The 16,189-nt window shown below is 36.7% G+C and overlaps 1 protein-coding gene across 1 annotated transcript in view; it reads left to right on the top strand.

The window, feature by feature from the left end:
- LOC150081645 (uncharacterized) overlaps window positions 1–16,189 on the top strand; it is a 981,095-nt gene that overhangs the window by 846,380 nt on the left and 118,526 nt on the right. The window contains exon 48 of the mRNA XM_090380575.1: window positions 10,107–10,280. Within this exon, the coding sequence (XP_090236701.1) occupies window positions 10,107–10,280 (174 nt within the window). The remainder of the gene's footprint in view (window positions 1–10,106; window positions 10,281–16,189) is intronic.

Here is a 16,189-nt window from a genome sequence, read left to right as displayed (position 1 = left end):
ACTCCTGTAACAATACCTCCGGATAAGAAACCTAATGAGAAACCAAATGAACGAGCCAAGACCCCTGAAAGAAGCAGCACTACCAAATTTATATCCGATACCATGGATATTGATGAAAAGATAGATGAAGATGATTCAATTCTTGAGATTCATCCAGAGGATGACATTGACACGGGTAGGCCAATCTTCCCAAAAAAAGAAAAAGCAAAAGTAGACAAGCGCAAACAAAAAAATCCGCCGTAAGAAACCAAACCCTCCATTTAAAACCAAACAATGCATACAGTGATTCAATGGAATTGTCGCGGATTTCGTGCAAATTTAGATGACCTCTACGATCTCCTAAGTGAATATAAGCCTGTCGCAGCATGCATACAAGAAACAAACCTGACGAATGCAGTATCTCTAACAATTAAACACTTCACCATGTATAGAGAAGATAGAAACTGCTCTAATGCAGCACACGGAGGAGTAGCGCTGTTAGTAAACTCTTCAATTACCTCCAGACCTGTTCCCTTGCAAACAGCGTTGGAGGCAGTTGCAGCCCGTATCACCATTGGCATAACCATAACATTAGTCTCATTGTATCTGTCACCAAACCACGCTTACACCCTTGCTGATTTAGATGACCTAGTAGGACAAATACCCGCTCCTTTCTGTATTCTGGGTGACTGGAATGGTCATAACCCCCTATGGGGCTCTCAACAACTTGACTGCAGAGGACAAATAATTGAGAAATTCTTAGATAAACACAATCTAACTATTTTAAACACCGGTGATCACACATATGTTCATGTACCATCTGGCTCAAGCTCTGCCATTGATCTAACAGTATGTTCTCCAACAATATTTCCTCTCATAGACTGGACAGTTACTGAGAACCCTCTTGGTAGCGATCACTTTCCGATCATCTGTAATTTCTGTACAAGTTCTCCTCCGCTCAATAGAATTAGAACAATTTGGAAATTTGACAAGGCCAACTGGGCTAAATATCAAGAAATAGCTCATTTAGATTCCACTATCATTGCTACTGACAAGATTGATTCTGCAGTAAGCTATATCACAGAATGAATAATGACAGCAGCTGAATCCGCTATCCCGAAATCATCATTTAAAATACGACTCCATCCAAAAATGTGGTGGAACGAAGCATGTAGCATTGCTAAAAGAGAAAGAAATAAATCCTGGAATCAGTTTAGAAAACATCCAACCACAGCCAACCTCCTACAGTTTAAAAAAGCAAGGGCTAAGGCTCGTTATATAAGACGAATGAGTAAAAAAGAAGCATGGGCACGCTATGCTGCCACAATAAACAGATTCACAGATACTGCTACAGTCTGGAAAAAAATCAAACGTATCAATGGCAAATACCCACTTGCTACTGCTCCGATTCTATTTCTGAAAGGAAAGGAAATTTCTGAACCTGAGGAACTTGCTAATGCATTCGGCTCATCTTTTGAATCACTCTCAGCTGTTTCCGCCTATGAACCAGCCTTCCAGATGCTAAAACGCAGTACAGAAAAGTATAAACAGAATTTTAATACCGCTCTCCAACATTCATACAATCTGCCGTTGACCATGACTGAATTGCTTAATGCGCTCACAAAAGTGAAAAACAGTGCTCCAGGTCCTGATGGAATTTATTACGCAATGATTTCCCATTTAAGTGAAACATCATTAAGTGCTCTCTTACTACTCTATAATAGAATTTTCTTAGAAGAATATTACCCCACCAGCTGGTGCCATTCTTATGTGCTAGCCTTCCCGAAACCAGGAAAAGACCACACAGATCCAAGAAACTATCGACCTATCTCCCTAACAAGTTGCTTGGGAAAAACAATGGAAAAAATACTTAACACCCGACTAACGTGGTATTTGGAGACTCAAAACATTCTGAGTCGAAGCCAGTATGGTTTTCGGAGAAGTAGATCGACGCTTGATCTCATTATCAAAGCGGAAGCAAATATTCGGAACGCCTTTCTAAGAAATGAACACTTTGTTATGATATGCGTAGACATCGAGAAGGCATTTGATACAACTTGGCGTTATGGGATTCTTCGGGACTTACATAACTCTGGTCTTCGGGGGTCATCTCCCGAAATTTATTCAGAACTTCCTATCTAACAGATCCTTCCAAGTCCTCTTCCACTCGTCACTTTCTGGAACATATGTTCAAGAAGAGGGAGTTCCCCAGGGCTCAGTGCTAAGTGCAACACTTTTTGCCATCAGGATCAATTCTATAACCAATTGTATACCTAACACAGTTGATGCATACCTGTATGCTGATGACCTTGCCATCGATCTCATGTCATTCTCAAAATATGCGACTTATTGAGAGACAACTACAAGTCACCATTAATAGAATAGTCTCTTGGGCCAAAAACAATGGCTACAGAATTTCTAAATCGAAAACAAGTGCAGTACACTTCTGTCGTAAACGTACATTGCATCCTGATCTAGTCTGGAACCTAATGGTTCCAGACTAGATCAGGGAGCCTAATGGGAGCCTAACCTTCAGTTAGGCTCCCATTGTATTACATTCCAACCAAGTACTCGTTTTCTTGGTATAATATTTGATAAAAAATTAAACTTCCTTGAACATATAAAATATATTCGTACCAGCTGTCTGAAGAAACTAAATATTCTCAGAGTAATCTCCTCTATGTCATGGGGTGCAGATCGGTACATGTTGCTACATTTATACCACTCATTAATTAGATCCCGCTTGGACTATGCATCTCCTGCATACGCCTCAGCCAGGCCAAGTGTACTGAAATGGCTTGATCCCATTCATCATAGTGCACTTCGAATAGCACTGGGTGCCTTTCATACATCTCCCACTTTAAGTCTATATACGGAAGCCAATGAACCGCCGCTAGACCTTCGGCGACAAATTCTTCTCCTAAATTATGCCGCAAAAATCAGCAGCTTTCCACATCACCCGATATGGCAATATCTCTTCACACCAAAATGGGAAAACCTCTATCGAACCAAATCACGTGTCAACAAACCATCTGGCATTAGGCTTCAAGCTCTAAACACTAGCTGGGGACTCAGCATGAATAATATAATGCAGGATACTAGCATGCAAATCCAGCCATGGGAAATACCCACGATAGATATTGAAAAATACTATCAGAAATGGGGAAAGAATAATCTTCCAGATATTAACATCAGACAATTACATCTGGCCCACTCCACTCAGTTTAGGAGTTATGTGCAGATATATACAGATGGATCCAAGACTGCCAGTAAGGTTGGTACAGCTGTAGTCCTGCCGGATGCTATCATCGCCAAACAGCTCCCTTCAGAATGTAGTAATTATACTGCTGAGTTGTATGGTATTCTACTAGCCCTGGAGAAAATAAAAGAAGCCTCATATACTCAATCCATAATATATACCGATTCATTAAGTGCCGTGAATTGTATGCAATGTAAACGCCCCAACAGTCATCCTCTGGTACAACAAATCTGGACTCAGTTAATGGCAATTCATGCACGTGGTCACCGCATAATTTTTTGTTGGATTCCTGGACACTCTGGAATCCCAGGAAATGAACAGGCAGATTTAGCTGCCAAAAATGCTTCAAATCCTATTTCTTCCAATTTCAGGACACCTTATGTTGACTATAAATCCATTATACAGCAGACCTCTAAAGAACAGTGGAAACATATATGGGAAAAAGAAATAAATAATAAACTTTTTGAAATAAAGAAAGAACCCAAACAGTGGCGCTCCAGTCTGAGAGGAAATAATCTATTAAGAAAGGAAGATGCCCCACAATGCAGTAACTGTTCATGTCCACTCACTGTAAAGCATATCATTATCGAATGCCCGCTATATCTAAGAGAAAGAAAAACTGCTTTCTCCTTACTTTCCAAAAATTGCAATCAATTAACACTACGTAATGTTCTGGAAGATCGTCAAGATATGGATGACGTTTTCGTTTTCCTAAAATCAATTGATAAATATCACCTTGTTTAAATTTTTATCAGAATCAGCATCAACAGCAAAGATATACTAGTCAGAAATCAGTGCATTATAGCCACAGTTGCTGATGCACCAACAAACCTAACAACAACAACAACAACAACAACAACTGGAAAGACTCAAATAGACAACGTTTTCGTTAATTCCTCAGTTTTAGGCCAAGCCGGGATACTATAAACTTTTTTCAGTTACCATAAAGCTCTCTATTTGAGATACTACACTAACAACCATTCGTGACTACGGACCCTTCATCCTGAGTGACGGGCACTCAGGATGAAGGTCACTCAGGATCGGTCAGTAGTTGACCGATTTATTTACTTATTTTACTCACATTTTACTTATTTTTTTAATATACTTGAATAATAAATTTATAAATTTAATAAACTGTGTTAATATAATAAATTTGTTATTCTTATTCCAAAAACATTACTACTAAAGTAACAATATCAGAAAAAATAAAATTTTAGAGTACTTTTAATATCCTTTTAATTTTCAGTTTTTCCTGATAGCAAAGAATGAGTACCAGCACCTATTTTTTTACAAAAAAAAAAAGCACTGTGTATATGTATATAATCTGTTATGAAATATTGGAATAGATGTAAAAGGTATGTCAGATCAGATTAATGCCATCAATTGTAGATTAAACCTTACATCAGTCTGTTTATTATTGTTATCTGATTTTTTTAGAAGCATTAGCAACTAAGGCCATATTGCACTGGTGAAATGCGGTGGTCATTCCCTGACCTTTCCGCATCCTCCGTATTTGGTGGTCATGGGCTCGAACCCCGGTCTAATCAAGAAGCGTGTGCTTCACACTGCTGCTCCTGCCCACCTGGCTATGGAGGCACTACATCAGTCTGTAATCTAATTACTATTGTAAGAGTATAATTGGTACTATATAAGTATTAAAACATTGGCATAAAAGTACTCAGAGGGCCATACGACCAAAAGAACCTATAAAAACTAAGATAGCCCATGTTGGTTTACATTGCTATACCCTAGAAATAAATGTGTTTATTTCTAAAACATTGGCATAAAAGTACTCAGCCGTATGGCCACTGAGTACTTTTATGCCAATGTTTTAATACACTTTGAATACCTATATAGTACCAATTATACTCTTACAATAGTAATTATTTATTTATATATATATATATATATACCAAGTATGTAAAATGCATAAATGCATAGTTAATTAATAGCTCAATTATAATAAATATATCAAATTTAATACATATATATTTTAATCGTCACAGATACGATTTATGCTGGACGATGACTACAGAAACGGATAGCTCGTTAATTATGGTTGATACATTGAAAGGGTTAGCCCTCGAAAAAGTCCCTTTCAATGTATCTAATTGCCTATAATTAACATTTAATTTTTCATTTAATGTTATTGATATGTTAAGTTTTTCCTTGCTATATTTGGCGTATATATATATTTTTTCCAGTTTGCGTTGGGCACTTGCATAAGCCGTTGGGTTGCTTGAGATGCTATAACTTACTAGCTTTCGTAATATACATTATAGCCGGCTTAACTTGGTCTATTATTGCACTATTAGAACTTACCTCTACAACTAATATCTTAAATATATATATATATATATATATATATATATATATATGTGTGTGTGTGTGTGTGTGTGTGTGTGTGTGTGTGTGTGTGTGTGTGTGTGTGTGTGTGTGTGTGTGTGTTTTTAAAGGAGTTCTGTGGCTCCTTTTTCTATGGATAAAATGAAAAAGAACTTTATAGTTATTAAAACCTTTATATTATAATATATAGGCTACATTGTCTTACTACTACTACAAAAAAAAAAAAGAAAGTGGAGGAAGCAGTGTGGGATTCCTGGCTTAATTGTAGGAGACCTCAGTCTGATTGGCTGGAACATGCATGCCATACAACCAGGAGGAGCCTTCTCTTTGCAGCTAGCCACACCAAGTGTCCAGGTGGGAAAGGCATGGAAATAGGGGAACCTACTAAAAGATCACTTCTTAACGAACCCATGCTGTGACTGATTTTGCTAATTTTGTTTTAATTTTATAGAAAATATTTCCTCTTTGGTGACACTATTCAAATCAAAAACAAAATTAGACAGTAATTCTAAACAAAAATTATTTAGTACTTTATGTTGACCCATTCAAATGTTATGTACACATAACATTTGTTAGCATTCGTTCAGAAGTTTTTCCTTGACTGCTCTTGACTTGATACTCTTGACTGCTCATTTAGGCCCAATATGTTATTCACTATTCATCATGAAGTTGATAATTGAGGCCATCATACATCTGATGAGAGAAAAGTAAGTCTCGAGATAGGCTGTCATGGCAGTGTCTTAGAGTTTAACTGAATAGCAAATTCACCTCTTTTAAAATAAAATAAAATAAATAAATATTCTGTTATTCTCTTGGATGACTACACGTTCAGAGGAGTTCACAAGATAAAGAGAATACAAGAAAGAGCACCATATTTAGTAGTCATGCAGGCTTAAACCACAATCACTCAAAGTACATGTACTTGTGTACCCTTGTGCCTGACCACTTAGCCACAGTTGCCCTCAAAACATATACATCTCATAGGATATACCAGAGGTTCCCAAACTTTCTCGATTCACGACGCCCTTAGTGTCTAAGTGTTTTTTTCACTGCACCCCTAGTCCAAAAGAAATACTTAACAGTTCTGTTTATTAAGCAGTTAGGTCCAAACAACTTAATAAGTAATGTTCAAATGGTGATAATGTTGAAATTGTGAACTACCTCAAGCTAGTAGTTTGCATGGTGTCCAGCAGATGTCAAGTATCGCTGTTTCCCTTCAAATATTAAAAATCCTGCAGCGCACAGTTTTGGAACTGCTGTTGTATACCATAATGCATGACATACATTCCAAAAAAATAGTGCATAATAGAAATGCATGCTATAGCATGTACATCTTCATATAACACTCTGGGATAGGTTCCATAAAAGCTTTGATTGGATATAGTATTATTTTTATTAATTCATATTACATTACAGTTGGTAAATGTCATATTAAAACTCGAAGGTTATATTAATAAATAAAAATATTTATTGAAATAAAACATATATGAGTAATATTGTTTTGTTTTAGATGGCTAATTTTCCAATTGGAGCAGGGGCCAGGGGAAATCTTGTATTGGATTAGATTTTTTTAAATAATGAATGAACAGTCAGCTGCGCGTTGCTTTTTTTTCCCTCTTCTCTTCTCATCTTTAATGAATCATCAGATCATCCCAATTTTTTTTGAAGATGCAACTTGTTTGATGTCTTGATCCACATTGGAAAAAACTTTAAAACTTCCATGCTTTCTGTGTTTTTTTTTTTTTTTTTGAAACACTATTATTTTTTTTCACTCGTTATTAAATATTTTGAGTAGTAGAAATATGTATACAGGGTGTTTCAGTTAAACGTTTCAGAACTTCTAAGAGGGGTAGGGTACATCCTGACAACTCGAAATCATATAGCAATGTGGGGTCGGAAATGCTTTCCTGAAGCGGTGTTGTACACAGAAGCACCATAAAGAAAAGAGACCGTAAGTGAGAAATCGTTTTAATAATACATGAAAAGAAGCAAAAGGTACATGGATTAAAGTAAGTGTTCGAAGTTTCTTCCACGGGCTACAATGCACGCCTCACATCTCCGACGCATGGACATCCGAACATTCTGGAATACTCCAGGCGAATTTCGAATTTCTTGAACAAGAACGCCAAGTTAGTAGGATGGATGATTACATGAACGCAGAGTTAGCCGATATGCATTTGGTGTACGGGGCTGCAAATTGTAGTGGGCCAGCCGCACAGCGTTTGTAAGCGGAACGATATCCGACGAGGCGTATTCCCAGTCATAATTTCTTTGCAAGACTGCTCCAGAGGTTAGCTGAGAGAGGTTCATTTGAAAGAGCTGACAGGGACAGGGTAAGAACAGCACGGACTCCAGCCGTCGAACAGAATGTGCTGCAGCATGTACAGGGGAATCCAAGAACAAGTACACGAAGTCTAGCAAACGCAGTTGGGGTTTCCCATTGCAGCGTCTGGAGGATTCTCCGAGAACAAGACATGCATCCGTTTCACGTGCAGCGTGTCCAGACACAGCAACCGGAGGATTATGCACCTCATATTGCTTTCGCACAGTGGTACCTTGGAAAATGTGCTACAAATCCCCTTTTTCCTGCTGAAGTGTTGTTTTCCGATGAGGCATCCTTCACAAGGGAAGGAATTTTCAACACGCATAACGACCATATCTGGGCGGTCGAGAACCCGCATGCAATACGACGTCGTGCAGCACAGATTCGATTTTCGGTCAATGTATGGGCCGGTATTATGGGAGATCACCTCATCGGACCTTACCTGTTACCGTGTCGTCTAACCGGACCTATCTACTTGATCTTTCTGCAGCAAGTATTGCCACAACTTTTGAGAGATGAACAGATTTCTGCATCGATGCAACAGACAATGTGGTTCCAACACGATGGAGCCCCTGCCCATTATAGCGGAGATGTTCGTAACTACCTGGATGTCACATTTGGTCAACAGTGGATCGGACGTGGTGGTCCCGTGCGTTGGCCTGCTCGGTCACCCGACCTATCATGTCTTGATTTTTATTTCTGGGGTCATATGAAATCGCTAGTTTATGACACCCCTGTCGACAATGCTGAGGAGCTGGTTGCAAGAATCGCAGTAGCTGCCGAAGAAATTCGAAATTCGCCTGGAGTATTCCAGAATGTTCGGATGTCCATGCGTCAGAGATGTGAGGCGTGCATTGTAGCCCGTGGAAGAAACTTCGAACACTTACTTTAATCCATGTACCTTTTGCTTCTTTTCATGTATTATTAAAACGATTTCTCACTTACGGTCTCTTTTCTTTATGGTGCTTATGTGTACAACACCGCTTCAGGAAAGCATTTCCGACCCCGCATTGCTATATGATTTTGGGTTGTCAGGATGTACCCTATCCCTCTTAGAAGTTCTGAAACGTTTAACTGAAACACCCTGTATATGAGAACCGTCTGTAAATTTTTACATACAAAATATATATCGAATCAAAACATCCATTGCATATTTTGATTTGATATCCAGTTCAATTCCTTTTATCATTTGGTGTATTTTATATACACCAAATGATAAAACTTTGGAATAATTTTTGACAGTGTGGAGTAAATTGTCTACAGTGATAAAATATTTGACCCATATATTAATAAGTATTATAGGTTCTAATGCCTTTCATGCTTGATAGTTTCATGGGGGGGAAAGGAAAATTAAAATCTACTATATACAATGCACTATAACTGAATATGTTTTTTTAGTTATATTTTCTCGGCATATCTTGATTATTCTTTTAAGAAAATAAACAAAATTACTATATTTATTTCACGTATTTTTATATCTCCTGTATTGTAGGTAATTATGCTGATTAGTCTACAGCAATAAATATTACAAATACATATGGCATTGTGGTGCCAACGATGAGGCTATGTTGTGTATTATTGACATCTTGTCTCGTTTTTTTTTTAATTTCTGTTTTATGCATTTAAATGCAATCTAATATATTATTATTATTATTATTATTATTATTATTATCCATATGGTACAAGGAAGCCTGAGGCTTATGCTGCACCAGCCAAAAAAACAATTCCCGAGTTACCCTGAGAGAGAGAGAGAGAGGAGGGGGGGGTGTCAGAAGCAGAAAGGAATCACCAAGAAAGAGAAGAATGATGATATCCAGCTCAGGACCCTGGGTTTGCCAAGCCCATACTCACCAGATGTGAGCCCCTGGGGTTTAATATATAATACAGAGCTAAATAAAATCGTACAGTAACAATTATTTTCATTCACAACCAACTTAACTTCTGCACATCCAACAGTTACAGAAAACCTCACTTAGTTTAGTTGATGCCTTCTCTAATTTTTGTTTAGAGTGCTTCCACAGATTTCTTTGATTTTTTTTTTTTTTTTTTTTTTTTTTGTGAAACCATTCCTGATTTTTCAGTCGATCGTTCCTGTTCGTGGAATGATTGACCCAAATAGTTCACATATTTCTGTCAATATAATACACTAAAATGCTGAAAATAAACATTCAGTTGACACTTTAAAAATTTTTTCTTTAGTGGAATGTGCAGTAGGAACATACTATGACAATGCAACCATGTCTTGTATATCCTGTCTAAAAGGGTCATATCAAGATGAATCTGGACACCTTGTTTGTAAATCTTGCCCAATTATTGCTGGTCGACAAGGGGTGACAAGTTCTGTTGGATCCAGATCTGTAGAAGAATGCAAAGGTATATTTTAATTCTGTTACAACAAATATATTGTAAATACTTTTCTTAGTTTTGAAAACATTTTTAATTCTGTAAAATGATGTCTTTTTAACTGATTTCAAACTACTAAAAAGTGTGTGTATTAAATTTTTGGATTTTAAACTTTTCAGAGAATTTTTTAATAAAAGCATAGGTACTCACTTTGATTTGCTAAATCTAAAATTTTAATACATACTGAAATTGATAGTATTATCTTTTCTATTTTTGTTAATAATTTTAATGATGAAAATAATTTTAAAATTCTACCATATTTTTCTTAAAAATCTTTGCAGAAATAAAAAGAAAGATAACTGGTTGTAATGTATTTTTAATATGAACAGATCCTGTTTCTTTTATTATTTATTATCTCTCAAAGTGAACATGCAAATGATAAGTATAATAGAAACATAATGAAGAAAAGATTATTACAGCTATGAATTCAGAATAAATTTAATTGCTCCATATATTGCTTGAATATTGAATTTTTTTTAAAAATAATTTCAGGAATGTGTACTCTATACATTCCTGACTAGAGTTTATCAAATGCCAAGAATATCATTTAGCTCTTTGTTAGAATTTATCAAACTCCAACAGGGAGCTAAATGATATGATAACTGAAAGGAAAGTGGAAGAAAAAATTTTGAAGCTAAAACATAAAAGAGGTACTTGGGGTGGATCTATCCAATTATGATAAAGGAAATAAGCCAACCCTAGCCATAATAATTAAGAAAGAATCTTTGGAGTCTTTGTTGTTGTTTTCTGTATTTATTGATGATAGTGATGAAGGTGTATATCAGGCTTAATGTCTAACCTTGCAGATGATACAAAGGTTGGCAGTGTGATTAGTGACAGTAATCAAGGTATGCTACTGCAACAAGATCTAGGAAAAATTAGGCAGATGGGTTGAGAAATGGCAATTAAACTGAAAATTGCAAGGTACTACATATGGTAGCAGTAATTCCAGATTAACATACAGTGCAAAATTACACTCAGGTAGTAGAAAATAAAAAAGACTTGTGGGTAATTGTGCAGTCAGATATGAATTTCTCTGAGCAGTGCAAACAGGCTGCCAGGACAGCTCATAGGGTTTTGTCAATGATATACAGGAAATTTTGCTAGCTGGGATAAGAATGTAATTATCCCATTTATAAGACAATGGTCAGGCCACACCTTGAGTATTGCATTGGTCTGGATGCATCATTTTAGGAAGTATATAGAGCTGCTGGATGGGTGCAGGAAGGGCAATGAGATAGGTGAGGAGAAGACAGGAGTGCTCTTACCAAGAAGGCTTCAGTTCTGAAAATTTCAGTGTCTGAAGAATAGGCTCCTGCTAGGTTATCTGATTGAGGTGTCTAAAGCCTTGAATGGATTGAACAAGCTCAAAGCTGATGGGATCCTTCCTCTTGCTCAGGCTATGCATATAAAGGGCCCAAATTCAAATTGAGGAAGGTTGATTGCAGAATGGGTGTGTGAAAATGCCTTCTGCCAGTGGGTGGTTGATTGTTGGAACAAACTTCCTTCTATTGTGGAAGTGGATAGTTGAATAAATTCAAGGAAGAACTAGACAAGCTATTGGAGTGGATGAACAGGTGATGTGGGAAGGTGCTGCTGTTTTTTTTTTTTTTTTTGCTGTTGCTGTATAAGTTTGCTTTCTTGCATCATTTGCCACTACTAATATTACTATATGTATCCTTTAAACCAAATTTTAATATAAAAAAAATTATATGAAGATTTACAGAATGAGAAATATTGATACTTATCAATAAACTATATAATATTGATGTAAACACACCATAGACAACTCTCTTAAACAAAAAAATTACATTAGTAGTGAGAAGGGCATCATTTTATCTATATCTCATATTGTGCTCTTCTTTCACAACGAGTTGCCATGTATTGCACTACCTCAAATAAGTAACGCTTTACTAAAAGAGAAGACTATTGTTACTTATTTTCAGTGGACACTACCACCCAGACAATGCCGTTTCAAGGCTTGTTGGCCTTTCATCGGTGGGTGGGCAGGTACCCTGATATTGCAGACATGACAATCCAGTTTTGAAGATAATCCCACAATATGAGAGATGCAAGAAGGTGTACGTTCCAGAGGCCTTGAAACGGTGCCATCTGGGTGGTGGTGGTGGTGCCCACTGAGAATAAGTAACAATAGTCTTCTCTTTTAGTGAAGTGTTACTTATTCGAGGTAGTGCAATACATGGCAACTTGTGAAAGAAGTGCACAATATGAGATATAGATAAAATGATGCCGTTCACACTACTAACGTAGTTTTTTGTTTAAGAGTTGTCTATGGTATGTTTACACCAATATTATATAGATTATTATACTCTTAAATATATGGCACCTTGTTTCATTTAATTTTTACTTAAATATTATCATGTACACCTTCTGGCATCTCTCATATTGTGGGATTATCTTCACAACTGGATTGTCATGTCTGCAATACAAGGATACCTGCCCACCCACCGATGAAAGGCCAACTAGCCTTGAAATGGTCACCAGGGGAGCCTGATATTCACGGAGTTTCCAAGAATAGGTAAAAACAGTCTTCTCTACTGAGGAAGTGTTGCCTATTTGAGGAATTTATGAGTTTTTGAGTGGTGTGAGAGGAGTTACTGTCCCTTTCATTCTTCTACACCGTTTATTTTCTTCTTCCACTCCTGCTATAACTTTCTCCTCTACTTTTTGCTTTTCTAAGTCTAATAGGGACAAGTGGATAGTAGAGTTATTATCCCACACATATACAAACAAGCCTTGAGACAGTGCCGTCTGGGTGGTGGTGACCACTGAGAATAAGTAACAATAGTCTTCTCTTTTAGTGAAGCGTTACTTATTCTAGGTAGTGCAATACATGACAACTTGTTGTGAAGGAAAAGCACAATATGAGATAGAGATAAAATGATGCCCTTCACACTACTAATGTAGTTTTTTGTTTAAGAGTTGTCTATGGCAGTGTTTCTCAAAGGGTGTGCCGCGTCACATTAGTGTGCCGCGAAATTTAGAAATTTCTTCTTCTATGACTACGTAGGTGTGCCGCGAAATTTTTCTTCTTTGGAAAATGTGCCACGAGAGTAAAAAGATTGAGAAACACTGGTCTATGGTACACCAATATTATATAGATTATTATACCTTCTTCCACTCCTGCTATAACTTTCCCCTCTACTTTTTGCTTTTCTAAGTCTAATAGGGACAAGTGGATAGTAGAGTTATTATCCCACACATATACAAACAAGCCTTGAGACAGTGCCATCTGGGTGGTGGTGACCACTGAGAATAAGTAACAATAGTCTTCTCTTTTAGTGAAGCGTTACTTATTCTAGGTAGTGCAATACATGACAACTTGTTGTGAAGGAAAAGCACAATATGAGATAGAGATAAAATGATGCCCTTCACACTACTAATGTAGTTTTTTGTTTAAGAGTTGTCTATGGTACACCAATATTATATAGATTATTATACTTTTAAAGATATGATGCCTTGTTGCATTTAATTTTTACTTAAATATTATCAATAAACTAAATACACCTCTCCCACATAGAGATGATATGAACCCTAGTGTTCTAGTCACAAAAGAAAAGCAAAACACAATAACAATAATTAATTTATAATCTAGAACTCAAAGGCATTGCACAAACCATTATTGAGTCAATTGAGATTATTGAGCACATGAGATTATTGAGTCAATCATATGCAAGATTTTAAAAGTTGCTACAGGTTAACCATGAAAAACCTGGGGAAAAACTAGTTGTTCAAAGGAAAGCTATGAACATTGCAGAAGCATAATTTGAACATAAGAAGAAATATGTTTCTCATATTAAAAAGTACTTTTACTGAAATAAACAAAAACTAAGAAACAAATTTTTATTAATTAGCAGAAATTAAAAAAAGAAATAGGCAAGGATGAAACTTCTAAAACTATAAATTTAAAAAAATAAAAATTTTTTTTCAACAAAATTGAGAAGAATTATTATATAGTGAGGTTCATAAATTGGCTATATTTTGGACTACGCTTCTGAAGTTGTAGCTGTGTAGTCTTCTAGTATGTTCCAAAGTACAGGCTTTTGTATAAATCCTCTGAACTCTGAAGGCTAATGTATGGTATGGAATCTATTGCTCTAAGTGGATATTACCAGTCTTAACCTTTTAAGTGTGTGTGTGTGTGTGTGTGTGTGTGTGTGTGTGTGTGTGTGTGTGTGTGTGTGTGTGTGTGTGTGTGTGTGTGTGTGTGTGTGTGTTCATATATAGACCCTGAAGAGTATACGGTGGGGGTATATAGTCCTCACATTTTTCAAGGTTATTTCAAGTATATTTCAAATAAAATGTCTGCCTGTCTGTGCATTTTCTTGTAATCTTCTAGTAAATATTGCCATTTCTTATCTGTTTCCAAGCATCTGGAAACAGATAAAAAGATGGCAGAGATAGCTGTAAACACAATTCATGATAAAGGCAGTGCAAAAATAGCTTTTAAAATCTGAAAAGGCAATCACACCTGTCAGTCATTGTTGTTCAGGTTGGACTTACAAAAACTGAAATTCTCTGCTTTTGTGAATCTAAATTCAAAGGATGTAGATCCACAAAATTATTAAATTCACTCAAGTGATACATAAATAAACGTAGATGTTATTATTGCATCAAAATAAGTAGTAACATATGAAATCTTTTTTTTTTTAAATAATTTTAATTCTGATTTGGTTTTTAACAATACTTTTGCTGCAGTGCTGTACAGCTAATTCAAAATAAGAACAAGTTAATATTTAAAAGCATTTTATGCAAAGTTTACATTTAAAATTTTTTTTTAAAATTCCATGAGAGGCATATGATGGAAGAAAGCAAGCTTATGCAGCATCAGCCAAAAAAAAAAAAAATTTCACTCCACCCCTCTGTTCATTCAAAATACCTGTCCAGCTGAGCCTTAAATTTATTTAGGCTATCACCTTCCACAACAAAGGATGGAAGTCTGTTCCACCAACCAACTACCAGCTGGCTAAAGGCAAATTTCCGCACATCTATCCTACATCTGTCTTTCCTCAATTTGAATTTATGCCCTCTCAGGTGATTATTCTGCGCAAGAGGCAGAATCCCATCAGCATTGAGCATGATCAAACCATTCAAGGCTATATACACCTCTATCAGATCACCTCGCCGGTGCCTAGTCTCCAGACACTGTAATTTGCAAAACTTAAGCCTTTCTTCGTAAGAGCAACCCCTTGTTCCATTCACTAATCTTGTTGCCCTTCTCTGTACTCGTTCCAGCAGTTCTACATCCTTCTTGAAATGAAGCATCCAGACCTGTATACAGTACTCAAGGTGTTGCCTGACCATTGCCTTATACAAGGGAATAATCACCTCCTTATCCCTGCTAGAAAAATTCCTGTATATCATTGATAAGACACCATGAGCTACTCTTGCAGCCCATCTGCCTGCACAATTACCCCCAGATCCTTTTCATTCTCTACCACTGTCAGTGTAGTACCACACATACGTTGCTCTGGGGGTTGCTGTTTCCCATATGTAGTACTTTACATTTGTCAATGTTAAACTTCATTTGCCACCTCTCAGCCCATCTGCTCAACCTTTCCAGATCCTGTTGCAGCAGCAGCATAACGTCAGTAGTGTCCTTAACAACCCTGCCAACCTTTGTATCGTCTGCAAACTTGGACATTAAGCTTGATATACCATCATCAATATTATTTATAAATACAGAAAACAATAATGGACCCAACACTGAACCCTGAGGGACTCCACTAATAACATTAGTCCACAATGAGCAGCGTCCATTGATTACCACTCTCTGTCTTCTCCCCCTCAACCACACCTTTATCCATAGCAGCAATTTGCCTCCAATGCCACACTGCTCCAATCTGTGCAGCAGTCTT

This window comes from Mastigoproctus giganteus, chromosome 8 (assembly GCF_048544385.1).
Source record: "Mastigoproctus giganteus isolate SK-2022 chromosome 8, ASM4854438v1, whole genome shotgun sequence".
Taxonomy (NCBI): Eukaryota; Metazoa; Arthropoda; class Arachnida; order Uropygi; family Thelyphonidae; genus Mastigoproctus; species Mastigoproctus giganteus.
The sequence above is the reverse complement of the archived record's forward strand: the minus strand, read 5'-3'. Positions and strand labels throughout refer to the sequence as shown.